The sequence below is a fragment of the Phoenix dactylifera genome, chromosome 18 (genome assembly GCF_051530095.1).
Source record: "Phoenix dactylifera cultivar Ajwa chromosome 18, Ajwa_hap1_PhDact_Kaust_v1.1, whole genome shotgun sequence".
Classification (NCBI taxonomy): domain Eukaryota; kingdom Viridiplantae; phylum Streptophyta; class Magnoliopsida; order Arecales; family Arecaceae; genus Phoenix; species Phoenix dactylifera.
In genome coordinates this window covers 20763440-20783262 of record NC_143207.1, presented here as the reverse complement: position 1 = coordinate 20783262, position 19823 = coordinate 20763440, and the positions used below count along the sequence as shown (strand labels likewise).

The 19823-nt window shown below is 47.0% G+C and overlaps 2 protein-coding genes across 2 annotated transcripts; one reads left to right on the top strand and one right to left on the bottom strand.

Annotated features, from left to right (window-relative positions):
* Positions 1-354: 354 nt before the first annotated feature.
* LOC148699566 (uncharacterized) lies at positions 355-2121 on the bottom strand. Its single transcript, XM_088714391.2, has 2 exons — positions 1418-2121; positions 355-820 (listed from the first exon to the last, which is right to left on the bottom strand). Exons 1-2 carry the CDS (start codon positions 2084-2086, stop codon positions 425-427), a joined length of 1065 nt encoding a protein of 354 aa, XP_088570517.2. The 5' UTR covers positions 2087-2121; the 3' UTR covers positions 355-424.
* An 8184-nt stretch (positions 2122-10305) lies between these two features.
* LOC148699565 (uncharacterized) lies at positions 10306-10881 on the top strand. The gene has a single exon (XM_088714180.1). The coding sequence runs from the start codon at positions 10306-10308 to the stop codon at positions 10879-10881; it is 576 nt and encodes a 191-aa protein (XP_088570306.1).
* Positions 10882-19823: the final 8942 nt, after the last annotated feature.

The window sequence follows — 19823 nt, the reverse complement described above, 5'->3', positions numbered from 1 at the left end:
TTCATTTATGATATACTTATAATGTTTCAAGAATTCTGAAAATGCTTCATTCTTATGTGCCAAAAATAAAACCCATATATATCTTGAAAAATTATCTACTATAACTAGTCTATACTTCTTTCCTCCTAGACTCGCAGTTCTAGTGGGTCCAAATAGATCCATATGTATGAGTTCAAAAGGCCTAGTTGTTGATACTATATTCTTTGATTTAAAGGATGATTTTGTTTGTTTTCCTAATGAGCATGGTCCACAAATTTTGTCCTTTTCAAAGATCAATTTTGGCACATCTTTTATTAATTTCTTCTTGACTAGTTTTGATATTAATTCCATACTAGCATATCCTAGTCTACGATGTCAAAGCCAACTTGTTTCATTTTTCTTTTCTTCATTAGTAATTAAACATAATCCATTTTTTTTGCCTAATTCATGAAGATCTACCATGTAAATATTTCTTTGCCTTTGTCCTATAAGCAGCCAATCGTCGAACAATCTGATCTTTTGTCCTATTATCTTTAGGATTTGTGATTATGCATACTGATGCTTCAAATGTGACTTTAAACCCTTTATCACAAAATTGACTTATGCTAAGTAGGTTATGTTTCAAACCATTAACTAATAAGACATTTTCTATGAAGGTAGATGGAGTAATGAAAATTTTACCCTTTCCAATGATATACCCTTTTCCATTGTCTCCATAGGTTACTACTCCACCCTTTTTAGATTCCAAGGTGACAAATTGGTCTACGTCACCGGTCATGTGTCTTGAACAGCCGCTATCTAGATACCATCGTTTATCCACTTTATTAGCTGCAAGACACCCCTGCAATCAAGATCAAGAATGAGCTTTAGGTACCCAAACTATGTTGGGTCCTTTAGGGTTAGCACTTGATGTTCCTTTTGGAATCCAAACTTTCTTGAATTTAAGCTTATGATTATTACTCAATTTGTTTTGGCTGGACTTTCTATAGTTACATTCATATGCTTTATGTCCTAATTTATTGCAGCAATGACAAGTAATGTTTTCATTTTTAGCTTTTACAAAAATATTCTTTAAGTATTTTTGTTTCCTATTTGTTTTATATCCTAATCCAGCTTTATTATATACAGCTTTTTGACTATCAAGAATCATATTTAATTTGGTTGAACTAAGTGTAAACTTATCTACTAAGGATTTATATTTTTCAGCATCTTCTTTTAACTTGACATTTTCAGTAATTAGATTCTTGGTTTCATTTGTGAGTTTCCTACTTAATGTTTCATAGTTATGAGATAGTTTCAACTTATCTTTGATAAGAGATTGATTTTCTTCTTTTAGAACTTTATTTTTATTGATTAGTTTTTTATGTTCTTCCATGAGTTCTAAAAATGCATCATGTAATTCATCAACAGTAAAATCACATTCAAGTTCAGAATCTACCTCATCGTCATTGGCCATATGGCATATTTGGGCCGTCTCTTGATGATCTTCCTCTTCCGAACTTGACTCCTCACTTTCACTCCATTCAGCCATGAAGTTCTTCTTTTTAAGTTTTCTTGCCATCCACTTTAGTTCCGGGCAATCTATCTTATAATGCCCGGGCTTGTTACACTCATAACAAATGGGTGTTTCCTTTTTCTTTTCTTCGTCCTTACCCTTTTCTTTGCTTGAGCTACCTTTGAAGAAGGGTTTCTTTTTATGAAATCTCTTCTTACCTCTCATAAATTTTCTGAATTTTCTTCCAAGCACAGCCATCCCTTCTTCATCAAATTCATCATCATCATCAACAGATTCTTCCAACTCAGTTTCTTGTTTCGGAGTGGTAGACTTTAGGGCAATGGTCTTTCTTCTCTTGACCTCATCTTCTGAATTTTGCCTCATGGTCAACTCATGGGTCATGAGTGATCCTAGAAGTTCCTCTAATTGCAGTGTATTGAGGTCCTTTGCTTCCTGAATTGCGGTTACCTTGGCCTCCCAAACTCTTGGTAGAGACCTGAGAATTTTTCGCACCAATTCAGAGTTAGTATAAGACTTTCCTAAACTCTTTAGCCCATTTATAATTTCAGTAAAACGAGTAAACATATCAGTTATGGACTCAGTGTATTCCATTTTAAATAATTCATACTTATGTACTAATATGTTTATTTTTGACTCCTTAACTTGATTAGTTCCTTCATGTGTGACCTCAAGTTTGTCCCAAATTTCTTTTACAGAGATGCATGTAGATATTCTATTGAATTCACTTACATCTAATGAACAGTAAAGTATATTAATCGCTTTAGCATTTAATTGTGCTAATCTTCTATCACTTTCATTCCAATCCATTTCTGGTTTGGGTATGATAGTTCCCTCTATACTAATTGTGGGTGTGTGAGGTCCTCTAGCTATAATATACCACAATTCATAGTCTAGAGCTTGAATGAATATCCTCATCCTAGCTTTCCAGTATGTGTAATTTGTGCCATTAAATAGAGGAGGTTTATTTGTGGATTGCCCCTCACTCATAGAACATCCCACTTGGGTTGTCATGATCTTTAACTCTTGATTGTGAGATCAACAAATACTATTGGAGCACCTTGCTCTGATACCACTTGTTGCCCAAGGTGACAAGCCAAGAGGGGGGGGTGAATTGGTTTCTCTTGATTTTTACTATCTTACTTATGTCAATTGATGAGTTAGTGGAATTTAACAAAGCACAATACAAACACACAAGAAGTATAGTGGTTCGGTGCTCTCCTAAGCACCTACGTCCACTCCTCAAGCGACCCCTTGGAAATTCACTATAATTCCGCGGATTACAGTTGGATTGTTTTCCGGGCTCACAATCCAAAAATCTTTACACTTTGGTTTTTCGGAATCACCAACGAACCTATGTTGGTTTTCCGGGCTCACCAACGAACCTATGTTGGTTTTCCGGGCTCACCAACGAACCTTTACAATTGGTTTTACGGGTTCACCAATAAACCTACACCGTTGGTTTTGCGGGCTTACCAACAAACCTTTACAAGGTGATTAATAAAAGAAGCAAGAAGATTTAAGCTCCTAGATGAGCAAATATAACAATTATAATCTACAAAGAAGAGTTTAGAGAATAGTTATCGCTTGATGAGACTTCTCTCTTCTTTGTCAAGGTTGCTTCACTCTTCAAGGATGGATGGAGCTCTTAATGACTCTTGGAATCTGCTCAACCACTTTCTTTTGACTCTTGATGAAGCACTTGGATGAAGAAGATTAGGGCACTTGTCTTTCTTGTGTACTCTTTGATATTTTGCAAAAGGATGTTTTCTCTGATGAATAATGCCACTTTAAATAGTTTTCTTCATCCATTGGACAAGCCCCAATGGTTAGAATTCAAAAACTAGCCGTTACTCACTATTGGAAGGTCAAAAAGTACTTCTGCAGAACTAGCCGTTATGCTTCTGCCCGTGCTTGGGTCGACTCAACTTTTACTGGGATCGACCCAACTTTCACTTGGGTCGACTCAACCTTTCCTTGGGTCGACCCAACTACTGTTCATCCGTGCCATTTTTGCAGAAGTGTGCCAGATGCTTTCTTGATGTGCCGGGGTCGACCCAATCAACCTTGGGGTCAACTCAATCCACACTTTGCTGCAACTCAAGATTAGATTCATCCATATAAATAATGAAATGCATCTTTATCTTATTATACGAATTGTTCTGAGAGTAACAGACTTATAAATGATGTATCGAATTAACTTATAACATACTCTTGATTATTGTATTAATCATCAAAATACCACTATCATCCTCAATTGATACCAATTGTCAGGATCAAGCGCTACCATTACACCAAAACCGACCGGTATTAGTGAAGGCGCAACTCTATTTCCTTAAACCCCACCAAAGGCAGCGCCACGAGTCGACTCCAACCAAGGCCTCGCCCAACCCCGGACTCCGACCTGGCCTCGCCATGGGTTCAGGGACCCTCAGTATGACCCACCTACTAACCAGGCCATCGCCGTTGGCAGGCAGCAGGACATGCTGATAGTGACCCTCCCTGTGCTGCTCAGGGACCCCGCGGGTATGGCCAGCACAGCGGCCGAGTATGTCCAACATTCCCCCCCCATGCGATGCCTGGGTTTCGAACTCGAGATCTCTGGCTCTGATACCAATTGTCAGGATCAAGCGCTACCATTACACCAAAACCGACCGGTATTAGTGAAGGCGCAACTCTATTTCCTTAAACCCCACCAAAGGCAGCGCCACGAGTCGACTCCGACCAAGGCCTCGCCCAACCCCGGACTCCGACCTGGCCTCGCCATGGGTTCAGGGACCCTCGGTATGACCCACCTACTAACCAGGCCATCGCCGTTGGCAGGCGGCAGGACATGCTGACAGTGACCCTCCCTGTGCTGCTCAGGGACCCCGCGGGTATAGCCCGCACAGCGGCCGAGTATGTCCAACACCATTTTTCTTTGCCTTTTATTGACCAAATATTAGAAAGGCTAGTTAGTCAGGATTTCTACTGTTTCTTAGATGGTTATTCTGGATATAACCAAGTAGTCGAATACCCCGATGATCAAGAGAAAACCACCTTCACATCTCCAAATAAGCGGGCAAGTTGAAGTTTCCAATAGGAAAATAAAACACATCTTAAAAAAATAATACGCCCCGATAGGAAAGATTGGTCTCAGAGGTTAAACGATTCTCTCTGGGCTTACTGTGCTGCCTATAAGACCCCTATTGGCATGTCTCCTTACCGACTGATTTTTGGTAAAGCTTGCCACTTACCGGTAGAACTTGAGCATAGAGCTTTTTGGGTCATTAAAAAGTTTAACTTTGATATGGCAGCTGCTGGTTCTAACCGAAAACTTCAACTCAACGAGCTTGAAAAGTTACGCAATGAGGCATATGAAAATGCCAAAATATACAAGGCAAGGACTAAGGCTTTTCATGACAAATCCATTAACCGTAAGTCTTTCGAGCCTAATCAAAAGGTTTGGCTATTCAATTCTAAATTGCACCTCTTTTTTGGTAAACTTCGCTCTAGGTGGGATGGTCCCTTTTTAGTTAGAAAGGTTTTTCCTCATGGTGCGGTAGAAATTCAAAACATCGGTGATGGTTGTATCCTGAACGTCGATGGTCAAAGATTGAAACCTTATATAGAGTGTGTTGCAGACGGACAGTTGATCGAATTCCTTGATTTGATGGATTCTATTTATCAGGATAATTAAGGATGCACTGCGTCTAGCTGAAGACGTTAAACTTAGCGCTTGTTGGGAGGCAACTTAATTCTCATAGGTCATTTTTGTACATTTTCTTATCGTATTTTTTTTATTTTCTTAACAGGAGTCCTCATATTACTGATGCAACTACGCTAAAATGCTTCTATCCTCCATATGCATCATATTTTCTTTCAAAATAAAATAAAATAAAATAATAAAAAATAATAATAATATAATATATTTTATTTTAAAAAAATAATAAAAAAATATTGAGGACAATGTCTGATCTAGGTTGGGGGGGTATAGGATTGGAATTTTTGAAGAAATTTTTCGAATTTTTGATTTGTGAATAAGTTTTTTCAAATTTTTTTGATTTTAAAAAAAGAATTAAATTAAAAAATATATATAATTTCTATGCATTAGTGCTGAAATGATAAATGCACAAAGTATATAAAATCTAACAAGCCCAATGATTAGTCGGAAGTAAGACAATTTGAGTTCTTTTTATTAAAAGTTCTTTTAGCGAGTTATAAGATAATTTTTACTTTGAAATTTCACAACACACATGACCTGCACTTCTAAGGGTTAGATTCAACATTATGTTGTTAAGTCTGGTAGCAACCTTGAGTCCTGATGAATCATACCTATCTAATTTACTATTATCTCATATTTATTAAAAAAAAGAGAGTGAATTTAGTCAGGTACATCGAAAAGGGCTACCTATTGTCAAAGGTCAGCGGGCTTGCGATGATGAACCCGAGCATTGGTCCGTAGGGGAGTCTTGATGCCTATTAGGAAAAAAACTAAGTTATCCCAGAACGACCAGAGGGCGCCCGACCAGAAGGCGCCCGACTAAAAGGCATCCGACCAGAAGGCGCCCGACATGCAGGCGCCCGATCAGAAGGCGCCCGACCTGCAGACGCCCGACCTGTAGGTGCCCGACCAGAAGGCGCCCAACCAGAAGGCGCCCGACCTGCAGGCGTCTGACCAGAAGGCGCCCGACCTGCAGGCGCCCGACCAGAAGGCGCCCAACCTGCAGGCGCCCGACCAGAAGGCGCCTAGCTCAGCTCGGCGCCCGACCAAATGCTGGACTCCGAGATGCCCCGTCATAGTATGCGACCTCGGTCTAGTCTCCTTCGGGAGCCTAGCTTCAAAGGCCCAACCTCACCGCTTACCTACTAACGTCACGCCCTTCCGTAGCTCAACCGGAGACCATACCCTGCTTCGCCGTCAACAATTAATGCGCATGGCCTGTTCTGTTCTCCGGCTCACTCAACAATTAATGCGCATGGCCTATTCTGATCTCCGGTTCACTCAACAATTAAAGCGTATGGCCTCTGCTGATCTCCGGTTCACTCAACCATTAAAGCGTATGGCCTCTGCTGATCTCCGGTTCACTCAACAATCAATATGCTTGTTATCTACGGATCTCAGCCCTCCACGGCAGGCAGTTGAACTACTCCGCCATGTCTGATCAGGCCATGACGACTCACTGACTCCAGTTTGATCTCCCACGACACTATATTAATGCATACGATCGTGTTCAATCATGACCAAAAAAGAACCATTTGCCCCGTCACTTTGCAGGTAATACAATACCCCTTTATAAAAGGGGAACCCCTCCACCTTAGAGGGGGTTGGACTCTGAAACCCAAAAAACATATCTCCTCCCCCCTTCTACACATTAGCCCCCTCTGACTTAAGCATCGGAGGGCCGGCGCCAGGAACCCCGGCCACCGGCTTTTTGCAGGCCTCTTGCGGAGGACGCCGCCCGTTGACGGATCGCTGCCCGCCAGTTCTCGCCGGAGCTCCTCCTTCCCAGCAGACTGGTCGCCCCCGGGTCCAGTGTCCATCAACAGTTGGCGCTAGAGGAAGGGCCCGAGTCGTGGCCATGAAGTTGAAAAGTAAAGGAGCCTCCAATGCTTCCCGGCGTCTCCCACAAAGCTCCGAACACTCTGTCCGGAACTCGCCATCTCCGGCCGATCCATTTCTCCAGGTCCAGCCGGAACAGTTCAACATCCTGGTGCAGCAAGTCCAAGCTTTGGCCGCCGCTGTCCAAGGCCTGCGGCGTGAGGAAGCCCCACCTACGCTATCCCCACAGGCCCAGGTCTAGCCGGTGCTTTCTTCGAATGGCCCGATCCCCCAGGGCCAAAATTTTCATGGCTGCTCCAGGGCTAATAATGAAGAACGAGTGTCTTCCCGGAGAGAATTGCCGGGGAGGAGCATAGACAGGAGACTACAGTTTTCGGAGGCCGAGTCGGCCCCGGACCGCCGTGAGCCAGAGTAGACTACCGTGGCAATTCCCCAGGTTGGGAAACTCGACAGGAAGGTCGAGAACCTTGAGCGCCAAATTGAGGCACTCCACAGCAGAAAAGCAAGGCGCGAGGGCGACTTCGAGTTTACCACCAAGTCTCCCTTCTCCCACCAAATCGAGGATGAGCTGGTTCCACCCAGATTCAAAATGCCCCAAGTGGAGCCCTACAATGGGACTACTGACCCCCTCGATCATTTGGAGAGCTACAGAGCCCTTATGGCACTGCAAGGGTCTTCGGAGGCTGTGCTCTGCAAGGCCTTCCCAACAACTCTTAGGAGAACGGCTCTGCTTTGGTTCTCGTTTGAGCAGCTCGGAAGGCAGTTCGCCACCAACTTTGCTGCCAGCCGGTGCTAGCGACGAACGTCGGACTCCCTCCTGAATGTCAAGCAGCGGAAGGAGGAATCTCTCAGGGAGTACCTCGACCGCTTCATCGCTGCAACCTGGGAGGTTCGCGAGCTCGACCAGTCGATAGCCATGTCGGCGCTAAAGACTGGGGCTCGCTCCTATAGATTTTTCTTCTCCATCGAGAAAAGTTTTTCCGCTGACTTCACCGAAATGCTGGTCCGATCTCGGAAGTATGTAAAGGCCGAGGAGGCCATCGCCTCCAGGCGGGGTGCGACCGAGCAGGCTTCAAAGAAGCAGAAGAAATACCGCGAGGAGCACGGCCGCCAGCAAAGCCTGTCTCTCCGTCGAATCAAAAACTTGCCGCGGCTAAGGAGTCCACCTCGGCAACAGGGACAATGCAGACCAAGGTCCCCGCCTAGACCAAGATCTTCAGCACGGCCACGAGTACCGCCAGGGAGGTATGAGAATTACACTCTCCTCAATGCTCCCCGGACAGAGATCCTAATGGAGATCGAAGGCCGAGATTATTTCCAGCCTCCGCCCCCGATAAGAGATCCCGGAGCTTACCGCAATCCTAGGAAGTATTGCCGCTTCCACCGAGACCACAGCCATAATACGGAGGATTGCTTCCAGCTCCGAGACGAGATCGAGGCACTCATCCATTGCGGAGTACTGAACCAATTCGTACGAAACCGATGCAAAGAAAGGAGGCCAGCAAAAAATGCCGAGCAGCCTGAAGATCCAAATGCCAACAGACCCATCGCAGACACCATCAACACCATCAGAGGAACCCCGGTCGGAGGGCCAGTCGAGGAAAGGGATCCCCCGAAGCGCCTGCGCACTTCTAAAGCCATCTCGTTCTCGGATGAGGACTTGAAAGGAGTTGAAACTACTCATAATGATGCTGTGGTCATCTCTATGATTGTAAATAAATTTGATGTAAAACGCGTCTTAGTAGATAATGGAAGCTCGGCAAACGTCTTGTACTATGACGCCTATCAAAAAATGGGGATGATAGAGAACCAGCTTCAGAGAATGAACGCTCCACTGATCGGATTCACCGGAGACTCCATCCCAATTGAGGGTGAGGTTGGCCTTCTTGTCACGGTTGGCCTCGCTCTTCGAGAAAGTACTGTGAGGACGGACTTCCTTGTGGTCTGCCTACCTTCGGCCTACAACGCCATTCTCGGACGACCAGGGCTAAATGCTCTCCGAGCCGTGGTCTCGACTTACCACTTGCTCGTACGGTTCCCCACTGACCAAGGAGTACACGAAGTTCGTGGGGACCAGCTGATAGCTAAGCGGTGCTATATAGCCACCCACAAAGTAAAGCAATCGGCTAAAGCTGAAGCACCAAGCCACGGTGAGCAAACTGCCGAGAAACCAACCCAAACATCAAATCAGGCGCTCGCCGATTTCATCGTGGAGTGCACTTTGCCGGATGACCCTGAGCACCCACTCATGCCAACAAAAGAAACCCCAGGGCAGCCATGGGTCCTATATGTCGATGGCTCTTCGACCTCGGGGGGTAGCAGAGCAGGTCTCATCCTCACCAGCCCGGATGGAGTAGTGGCTGAGCAGGCCCTGCGCCTCGAGTTCCTAGCCTCGAGCAATGAAGCAGAATACGAGGCGCTTATCGCCGGGCTCAAGTTAGCAAAGGAGCTGAAAGCGGAAGACCTGAAGGTCTTCAGTGACTCACAATTGGTCGTGAGCCAGGTTCTGGAAGATTTTGAAGCAAAGGAGCAGTCAATGCAGAGATATCTCCAAAAGGTGCGAGACCTCACATCCGCCCTAAGCTCCTTCAACATTCACCATATCCCCATAACAGAGAACCTGAGGGCCGATCAACTGTCGAAGTTGGCGACCTCTCGCATGAGCGAGCTCCCCAAGACGACGGTACTTGAATATCTCCAAACACCCAGCACGGAAGAGCCTGAGCTGGCCTTGTGCATAAACACCGAGCCGAGTTGGATGGACGAGCTCGTCAACTATCTACAAAGTGAAGTCCTCCCCAATGATGAACTGGAAGCTCGCCGAATCAGGCGTCTAGCCTCCCGATTCATATTGTATGAAGGCAAGCTCTACTAAAAATCCTTCACCTCTCCCCTCCTCAGATGCCTCCGCCCGTCAGAAGCGGACTATGCTATGCGAGAGGTTCATGAAGGGATATGCGGAAACCATCTGAGAGGTCGAGCACTGTCTCATAAAATCTTGCGCCAAGGATACTTTTGGCCCACACTCCAAAAAGATGCAACGGACTTTGTCCGAAGGTACAACCGATGCCAGCGAAACACCAATGTCCAGCGCCGACCTTCGGCCCTGCTGACCTCGATCAGCGCCCCTTGGCCATTCGTCCAGTGGGGTATCGACATCCTAGGGCCATTTCTCCTAGCAACTGGACAGAGAAAATTTCTGGTCGTTTCGATCGACTACTTCACCAAGTGAGTCGAAGCTGAACCGGTGGCCCGGATCACCGAGCAAAAAATGTGGGACTTTGTGTGGAAGTCCATCATCTGTAGATTTGAACTCCCCCGCATCCTTATATCTGATAACGGTCGTCAGTTTGACAACATCCGTTTCAGAGAATTTTGCTTCGAGCTCGGCATCGATCACCGCTTCACCTCGGTCGCTCATCCACAGATAACTGAGGAAACCGAGGTGATGAATCGCACCATCCTTCAGGGACTCAAAGCCAGGCTTGACCGATCCAAGGGGCAATGGGTTGAAGACCTTTACAATATCCTTTGGGCCTACAGAACAACATTTCGGCTCCCCACTGGCGAGACCCTCTTCAACCTGGCATACGGAACAGAAGCTGTTATTCCTCTGGAAATTGGGCTCCCCTCACTAAGAGTGGAACACTACAACGCAGCCTCCAACTTCTCCCAACTTAGAGGCAACCTGAACCTCGTCGAGAAAACTAGGGAGGCGGCCCGAGTTCGCATGGCGAGGTATCAACAAAAAACGGCACAGTACTACAACTCCAGAGTAAAAGTCAAGCTCTTCAAAGTAGGAGATCTCGTTCTCAGGAGGACTGAGGTTTCTCAGCCCACCGAGTAGGAAAAACTAGCCCCGAACTAGAAAGGGCCTTATCGAGTCACGCGAGTCCAGCGGCCTGGAGCTTACAAATTGGAGTCTCTTGAGGGAACTTTTATCCCTCGAAGCTGCAACTCCGAGAACCTTCGAATGTACTACCAATAAATCCTTCGGAGGTCATCGACAAACAAGAATACCACTCTCCACTTATGATGATTTGCTTACCGTTCTCCATTAATTATTTCATACTCCTGATGTTGGGACGCTCGTGAATCCCAGAAAATCCCGACCAAGCTCGGATGCCCGACTAAGCTCGGATGCCCGACCAAGCTCGGATGCTCGACCAAGCTTAGATGCCCGACCAAGCTCGGATGCCCAACCAATCTCAGGTGCTCCAGTTAAGCCTGAAGCACCTCGCGGTGCTGATATTAAGCTCGGTCTCGATCTCCTTCAAACACCTCGACAAAGTTCGGGATGCCCCATGAGTCGATAGTAGAGTTCCAAACTCTCTCGACCTTGGAAAGCATCGCAGGTCGACAATGCATTCCCAGATCCCTCGACCTTGCGCACGATCCCTCGACTAAGGTCGGGATGCCCCGTGAGTCGATAGTAGAGTCCCAAGCTCCCTCGACCTCGGAAAGCGTCGTAGGTCGACAGTGCGTTTCCAGGCCCCTCGACCTTGCGCACGATCCCTCGACTAAAGTCGGGATGCCCCATGAGTCGACAGTAGAGTTCCAAACTCCCTCGACCTCTGAAAGCGCCGCAAGGTCGGCAGCGAGCCCGAGCTCCCTCGACCTCATGCTCGATTCCTCGACTAAAGTCGGGATGCCCCGTGAGTCGACAGTAGTCCCAAACTCCCTCAACCTCGGAAAGCATCACCGGGTCAACAGCAAGCCCGAGCTCCTTCGACCTCGTTCATCCCTCGGCAAAGGCTAGGATCCCAAGCCCCCTCGACCTCAGGAAGACAACAAAGATATGGGAACTTCGCAGACCCTCCAACGTGCAGGCGCGCCCAAGGCAAGACCGCATGATATTCTCCCCTGATCGGCTGGAGCAGGCTATGCTGTGACGCGAGGCTCTGACCAAAGCGCCGCCTCATTCTCCCACGGATGACATCACCTGCAAAAGCGGGCTACAGGCCAAAGAACGCCTCTAAGAGCCGATTGCAGAGCGGAATCGGCTATCTCCACCTGAAGTGATCGACTCCGACAGTGCGAAAGGTACTTCTTACCTAGCACGTACATTATTGCATTTACTTATGCACTATGATGGTCGACAAAATCCTGACCGAGCTCGGGATCTCCCCCGACCAAGGTCGGGACACCCCTCCAAGCCAAACACAAGCCGAGGTCCTCTCGGCCTAAGGCATGGTCTTCTCACCACTAACTCACAAATCAATCCATACGGGCCCCTCAGAATGAGGACTCGTCCGAATCTAAATGTCGATTCTGGTCGACGCCGACCTGCAGCAACGATTTCAAGCCCAGATATTTGACCAAGCTCGGGAATGCCGAGTGACGGATTCAATTAAACTTATAGGTACTCTGACGAGGTTCGAGACCAACAGCCGTGAAGACCCCAGCGATAGCTTGACTCTGGTCTGCTATCTCCTAGGAAATCGACTCTGGGTTTCTATAAGCTTATACCTGGCAAGCCAAGCCCAAAGGCTCGTCTAAAATCTCCCGCGAGATGGACCTAAAAACCCGACAAAAACTCTCCGGAGTCCGAGGCTCGAGCTTAGCGCTCCACCAATTCGGAAGCCAAGCTCAGGGGCTCGGCAAGATTCAAACCCGAGCTCAAAGACTTCGAACTTTCTAGAAGTCTGAGCTCGGAATTTTTTCTATCGGACCTAAGCTTAACAACCTAGCAAATGCACTCGGAACTCGAGTCTCCGAACTCTAACTCTATGAATATAGCTAGGTTCGCGGAATTCACTGAAGGAAGCCAAAGGAAGTTTTAATTGAAAAATTTACCACAGAAGAGAGAGACGAGCATAAATTTAGAAAGAAGATTTTTTCATTAATAAAGCCAGAAGGCTGGAGTACAAAACTGAGGTTCGGTCATACAATTTTGGAGGCCGACCTTGCTTACAAAGAAAAAATAAACAAAAAGGAAGGCAAGCAAAACTCTAGGAGGCGGGCGCTGCTCCGTGATCGTCCGCAGCCATCGCCTCGGCCTGAGCAGTTTGGAGGGCAGCATCAGAAGCTCCTCCTAGGTCCCCCTCAGTGGGAATCTCGCCCTGCTCGGCCGCCTGAGCTTCGGTCTCGGCCGGGTCTTCAGGCGCCTCGAGCTCCTCGACTCCTGCCCCGGGTTGGAGCAGATTGAAGTCAAACTCGGAGCAGAGCCGCCTCAGCTGGTTGCGGAAATCATCAAAGCCGCGGATGAGCCCATCCATGGCCTCCTCTTCCAGCAAATCGCGGAACTCTTCCGATTCCCGAAAGAGTTGGACCACATGCTGAGCCTCCTCTTGGGCCCTCTTCTCACGGGCCTCGAGCTCCTGGGCCTTGAGGTGAGCCTCTTTCACCTCCTGCTCGTGGACAGTGAGTGCCGAGCGAGCCTCAGCCAGACGCGCCTCGGTAACACGCATCTCTGACCTAGCCAGGGCATGTGCGCCCTTCTCCTCCTCGAGCTCTGCGGTCAGAGCCCGAAGCTCGTCTTCAGCAGCCTCCACCCTCGTGAGGAGCACTCTCTGCTCAGCCTCGGACTCGATGCGCCTCGCCTCGGCCTCCTCTTGCCCACGCTGGCATCTTCGGGCCCGCTCCCGATAATCGGATGCAATATGCATCAGAGTCTCAACCTCGTGGAGATGCTGTTAAACAGCGAATGAAAGAAATGAGTTAAGGCTAAAAATTGAAAGATAAAAATGAGAGATAAAAACTAGAGTTAAAAGGGATGCTTACCCGGACCACGGAGCAATATACTCCATCCAAGAAACTGTTATAGTTCGTGGACCGGATCTTGGTCTGGTCGGCCGGGAGCAGCGCACCTCGAAAAACCTGTCGCACTACTGCAGGATCGTCAAGGACCGAATCGCCCTCAAAGATCTCCCACGAGGGGAGGTACGGCCTCCTCTCTGGTCAGGACCCGACTTCCGAGGGTCCAAGGAGACTGGGCCTTGCTGGGCTCGACGGAGGCGGCTCCGCAGCCTCTTGGCTGCTCCTCGGTTCGGGCACTGGATGCTGAGATCGGACAGGCGGCCGACCTGGACGCTGCGAAATCGGGGCTGGGCACGCGAGTGCCGCAAATGTCCCCGCAGAGCTCGAGCCCCTGTGGTCGGAGCTCGGGACCTCCTTCCGAGCAAGCCCAGAAGATCCGGCCTGGGCCGCGCTAGCCCCGGTGCCCGCGCCAGATGATGTCCGAGCCTTCTTCCGAGGCTCGGGTGGGGCCCCACCGGTCTCGGCGGCCCTCTTCTGAAATCGGGCGAAAAGGGCCGCATTCTTCGTCACCATTTTCGAAACGTCTGGGAGCAAAAAATAAAAGAGGTCAAATGTCAGAAAAGAAGAAACAGAGCAGAACAAATAGCAAAAACTACCCTTACCCTGAGGGCGCGCCGAGCTTAGGCCAACATTGACCAGAGCGTCCTCGCTCATAAGGTCATTCAACAGAATGTCCTCCTCGAGGCCGCTAAGAGCATCGAGGATCTTCTGCTCACCCTTGGACAAGATTGGGAGCTTGTTGGCGGTTTTAAGCCGGGCTTGCTCCCATCGAGGATTGAACCCCCACGTCCGCTCAGAAGACAAAAAGAAAAACTTCTCCTTCCATCCATGAATGGATGTAGGAGCACCCCGGAAGAGTGGTCGACCATCCCGAAGGGCAAGGTAGAGCCACTCTCCATCTCCCGGGTTGGACTTCAGCAAGAAGCACCACCGGAAGACGTTGACAGAGGTCGGCATCCCGTGCGCCAGGTGTTAGGGAATCAAACAGCAAATGCGGAATATAAAGGATAGTAGGAGAGATGAATAACACGGCAAAAACAATAGCAAAACGCACAAGACACGCAAGTTTATGTGGTTCGGAGTCTCTTGCTCCTACGTCCACAGCCGCACAGATCAATAATTCACTATATGATCAAAGGAAGTTACAGAGATTCAAGAGAAGAGAAACAAACTCTCTTTCTCACAGCAAACAATCTCTCTCAAGATGAGCAACACGTCGTATTCCTGATGCACACAAAGGATCTTCCTTTTGAAACCTCTCGTTGATGAGTTCTAGGGTTTCTCTGGGTTGCAACATGCCTCCTCGTGTCCCTTAAGAAGTCTATATATACCTCCCAATCTCTTACTTTGATTAGGGCTCAAAAAACCTTGGCTTGGACCCGGTTCATAACTCAGCCTCGCGTGAAAACCGTGCTCGAGTCAACTCCCGCAATACTGCGAGTCGACTCGGCAACAGTCCACAGAAAAAGGCCTCTCTGTCTGCCTGTGGGAGTCGACTCCTGGAGTTCTCGAGTCGACTCCAACACTGGGGAGTCGACTCCAGGTCTGCTGGAGTCGACTCCAAAAACTGTGCCAAGACTTCCTGCGTGCCAGAGTCGACTCCAAGTCTGCTGGAGTCGACTCCGGACCTTGCTGAAGGTTTCTTTCTTTGCTGATTCAACTCCGAATCTTCTCGAAACTCTTTCCGGCTTGTCTTCCCTTGATCCTCCACCACCATAGTGCACATAGGGGTCTAGGAAAAGGGAATGGATCAGGCTCCACAACCCCAACTCTCCCACTTGGAGACTGATACATCCAGTTGTGCATCTATCTTGAAAATAAAACAAACTTCCATATCTTGATATGTATTCTTTGTGCGGCACCTCCATTCAATTATCTTTGGAGGCCAATTGAGGCCATGCATAGCCTCAATTTCTCTGTAGTGACTGTCTTAGTCAACATATCAGCTGAATTCTTTACTCCTTGAATCTTCTCAAGTAACAAACTGCCATCTTCTAGCAACTTTCTGATGAAGTGATATCTCAGCTGTATGTGTTTCGTTCTCGCATGAAACATTGGATTCTTAGCTAAGTGAATAGCACTCTGACTGTCGCAGAATAGTACACTACAGTTCTGTTCTCTGCCCAGCTCTTTTAGAAGGTTTTGTAGCCAAATCATCTCCTTGCTGGCTTCTGTAATGGCAACATATTCTGCCTCAGTTGTCGAAAGAGCAACGATCTTTTGCAGTTGTGAGAACCAGCTCACTGCTGTCCCGCCTACGGTATAAACATACCCTGTGGTGCTTCTTCTAGTGTCAGTATCACCTCCTAGGTCTGCATCCACAAAACCTTGTAGTGTTTGACTGCCTTTTCTATAACACAAGCCTACATTTCTGGTACCTTTCAAATATCTTAGGATCCACTTGACAGCCTCCCAATGTTGTCTACCCGGATTGGCCATGTATCTGCTCACAGCTCCCACTGCATGTGCAATGTCGGGTCTCGTGCATATCATAGCATACATCAAGCTGCCTACAGCTGAAGCATATGGTACCCTTGACATCTTCTTCAACTCCTCATCATCCTTGGGTGATTGCTCTTTTGAAAGTTTGAAGTGGCTTGCCAAAGGTGTCTTCACAGGATCTGCATCTATCATATTGAATCTATTCAGCACCTTATCAATGTAGTTAGCTTGAGAAAGCTTCAGTGTTCCAGCCACCTTATCCCTCTCAATCCTTAGCCCAAGCATCTGTTTTGCTGCACCCATGTCTTTCATTGCAAACTTTCTTGATAGCTCTTTCTTCCATCTTTCAATCTCTTGTAGGTTCGGTCCGGCTATCAACATGTCGTCAACATACAAGAGTAAGATGATAAAACTGCCATCAAGTACCTTATGATAACAGCAATGATCTTCTTGACATCTTGCAAAACCATTGTTGATCATGAATCCATCGAACTTTTTGTACCACAACCTCGGGGCCTGTTTCAAACCATACAAACTTCTCTTCAGTTTGCATACAAGGTTCTCCTTGTTAGGGACTGCAAAGCCGATAGGTTGCTGCATATAGATGTCTTCATCAATCTCTCCATGGAGAAATGCAGTTGTAACATCCAACTGCTCCAAATACAGATTTTCTGCTGCCACAATACTCAGAATCACTCTGATTGTTGAATATTTGACTACCGGAGAGAAAATCTCAGTGTAGTCGATACCTTCCTTCTGTTGGAAGCCTTTCACAACCAACCTTGCTTTATACCTCTTGCTGCCATCATGTTCCTCTTTAACTTTGTAGACCCACTTGTTCTGTAAAGCCTTCTTGCCTTCTGGTAGTGAACTGAGCTCCCAAGTTTGATTTCTATCCAAGGACTTCATCTCATCCTTCATGGCTAACTCCCACTTCACCGAATCTTTGCTTTCCATGGCTTCTTCATAACACTCGGGTTCACCTTCATCTGTCAATAGCAGATAATGTAAAGAGGATGAATATCTATCCGGTTGTCTGGAGATTCTTGTAGATCTTCTCAGCTGTGGTATACTTGGTTGAGGTTGTGCCGCAACAGTTTCTGAATTTTCAGAATTTCTCTGAACTCTTTTGGCAACGTCTTCTTCTGTAATCTCTTGCAACTCAACTTGCTGTTTTTCCTTGCTTTGCTCCCCTACATTCTCAAGATCTGAAGTATTCTTGTCCTTATAGAGAACTCGCTCATTGAATATCACATCCTTGCTTCTGATGACCTTCTGGTTCTGCACATCCCAGAACTTGTAACCAAAATCATCTGTACCGTATCCAATGAAGAAACATTTTCTGGACTTTGCATCTAACTTGTCCCTTTTCTCTGCATTGATGTGCACAAAGGAGACACACCCAAAGACCCTCAAGTGTGACAAATTTACTATTTTTCCTGTCCACTCTTCTTCAGGCAATTTGCAATCTAGGGGAACCGACGGGCCTCTGTTTATCAGATACGCTGCGGTGTTGACTGCCTCAGCCCAAAACATCTTGGGCAAACCAGCATGGATCCTCATACTGTTGGCTCTCTCATTCAGGGTTCTGTTCATTCGCTCAGCCACCCCATTTTGCTGCGGTGTGCTCGGTATTGTCTTCTCCATTCGGATTCCATTCTCTGCACAGAATTTCTTGAACTCGCTGCTGTCATACTCACCGCCATTATCAGACCTTAGTCGTTTTATCTTTACCCCAGATTCATTCTCCACAAGACTTTTCCACTTTTTAAAGATGACAAATACCTCTGATTTGTGCTTCATGAAGTGAATCCAAACCTTTCTGGTAGAGTCGTCGATGAACGTGACATAATAGTGTGAGCCTCCAAGAGATGCAACCGGTGAAGGTCCCCACACATCTGTGTGTACAAGCTCTAGCTTTTCTGTCTTCGGTGTTCTTCCACTCTTTGAGAAACTAACTCTTTTCTGCTTCCCAAATATGCAGTCTTCACAGAGACCTACATCAACAGTTTTCAGATCTGCTAGCTTGTTCTTTTTCACCATCATCTTCATACCTTTCTCACTCATATGTCCGAGTCTGCGATGCCAAAGACAACTATCTGCACCTCTTTCTGCCAATGCCACCGTATCCTTGGTGTCATTGGTCATGTAGAGAGTTTCCAACTTGTTCCCACGTGCTATCACCATAGCACCTTTGGTAATTTTCCATGAACCACCTACGAAGGTAGTAACGTACCCTTCGCTGTCAAGCTGCCCAACAGAAATCAAGTTTCTCTTCAAGCCTGGGACATGCCTCACATTCTTCAGTTTCCACACTGACTGATTCAGCATCCTGATATGAACTTCACCTTTCCCCACAATATCTAAAGGCTCATCATCAGCGAGATAAACCTTTCCGAAGTCTCCTGCGGTGTAATTCAGCATACACTCCTTCCGTGAGGTAGAATGAAACGAAGCTCCAGAGTCTAGTATCCACGATTCCATAGGACTGTCCACGCTGAGGATCAAAGCATCATTGGCTTCATCTGTGGTTGCATTCACGGACTCCTCATTCTGCCCCTTGCTTGGATTCTTCTTTCTGAGCCAACAATTCTTCCTCGTGTGGCCCATCTTGCCACAATGCCAGCAGCCATCGCCTTTCGATCTAGACTTGCTCCTCCTCTTAGACTTCGATCTGCCACGATTTTCACTGCGTTGCACAGTTCTTCCTCTGCCTTCAGATGTGTTCAGAATCGAACTAGATTTCACACCAGACTCCCTCCTTCTGATATCTTCACTGAGTATCAGATTTCGGACCTCCTCGAACTTCAGTTTGTTTGAGCCGCAGAAACTGCTTACAGCTGTCACCGTTGCACCCCAACTTTCTGGCAAGCAGGATAGGAGTATTAGAGCACGAACTTCATCCTCAAAACTGATTGCCACCGAACTCAACTGGCTCGTAATCAGATTAAACTCATTGATGTGATCCGTAACTGAGGAACCTTCACTCATCTTCAGATTGAATAAACGGCGCATCAGGCACACCTTGTTAGAGGCCGAGGGTTTTTCATACATATTCGACAATGCTCTCAGCAAACCTGCTGTTGTCTTCTCTTCCAAAATGTTGAACGCAACGTTTCGAGCCAACGTCAAGCGAACAACTCCCAAAGCCTGACGATCCATTAAATCCCAGTCGGCCTGTGACATACCTGTCGGTTTCATACCTTCAAGAGGTAGATGAAGTTTCTTCTGATATAAATAATCTTCGATCTGCATCTTCCAGAAACCAAAGTCTTTGCCGTCGAATCTGTCAATCTTGACCTTGCCTTCTTCAGCCGCCATTGCTCCCACTTATTTCCTTCGAACCAGATGCTCTGATACCAGTTGTTAGGGAATCAAACAGCAAATGCGGAATATAAAGGATAGTAGGAGAGATGAATAACACGGCAAAAACAATAGCAAAACGCACAAGACATGCAAGTTTATGTGGTTCGGAGTCTCTTGCTCCTACGTCCACAGCCGCACAGATCAATAATTCACTATATGATCAAAGGAAGTTACAGAGATTCAAGAGAAAAGAAACAAACTCTCTTTCTCACAGCAAACAAT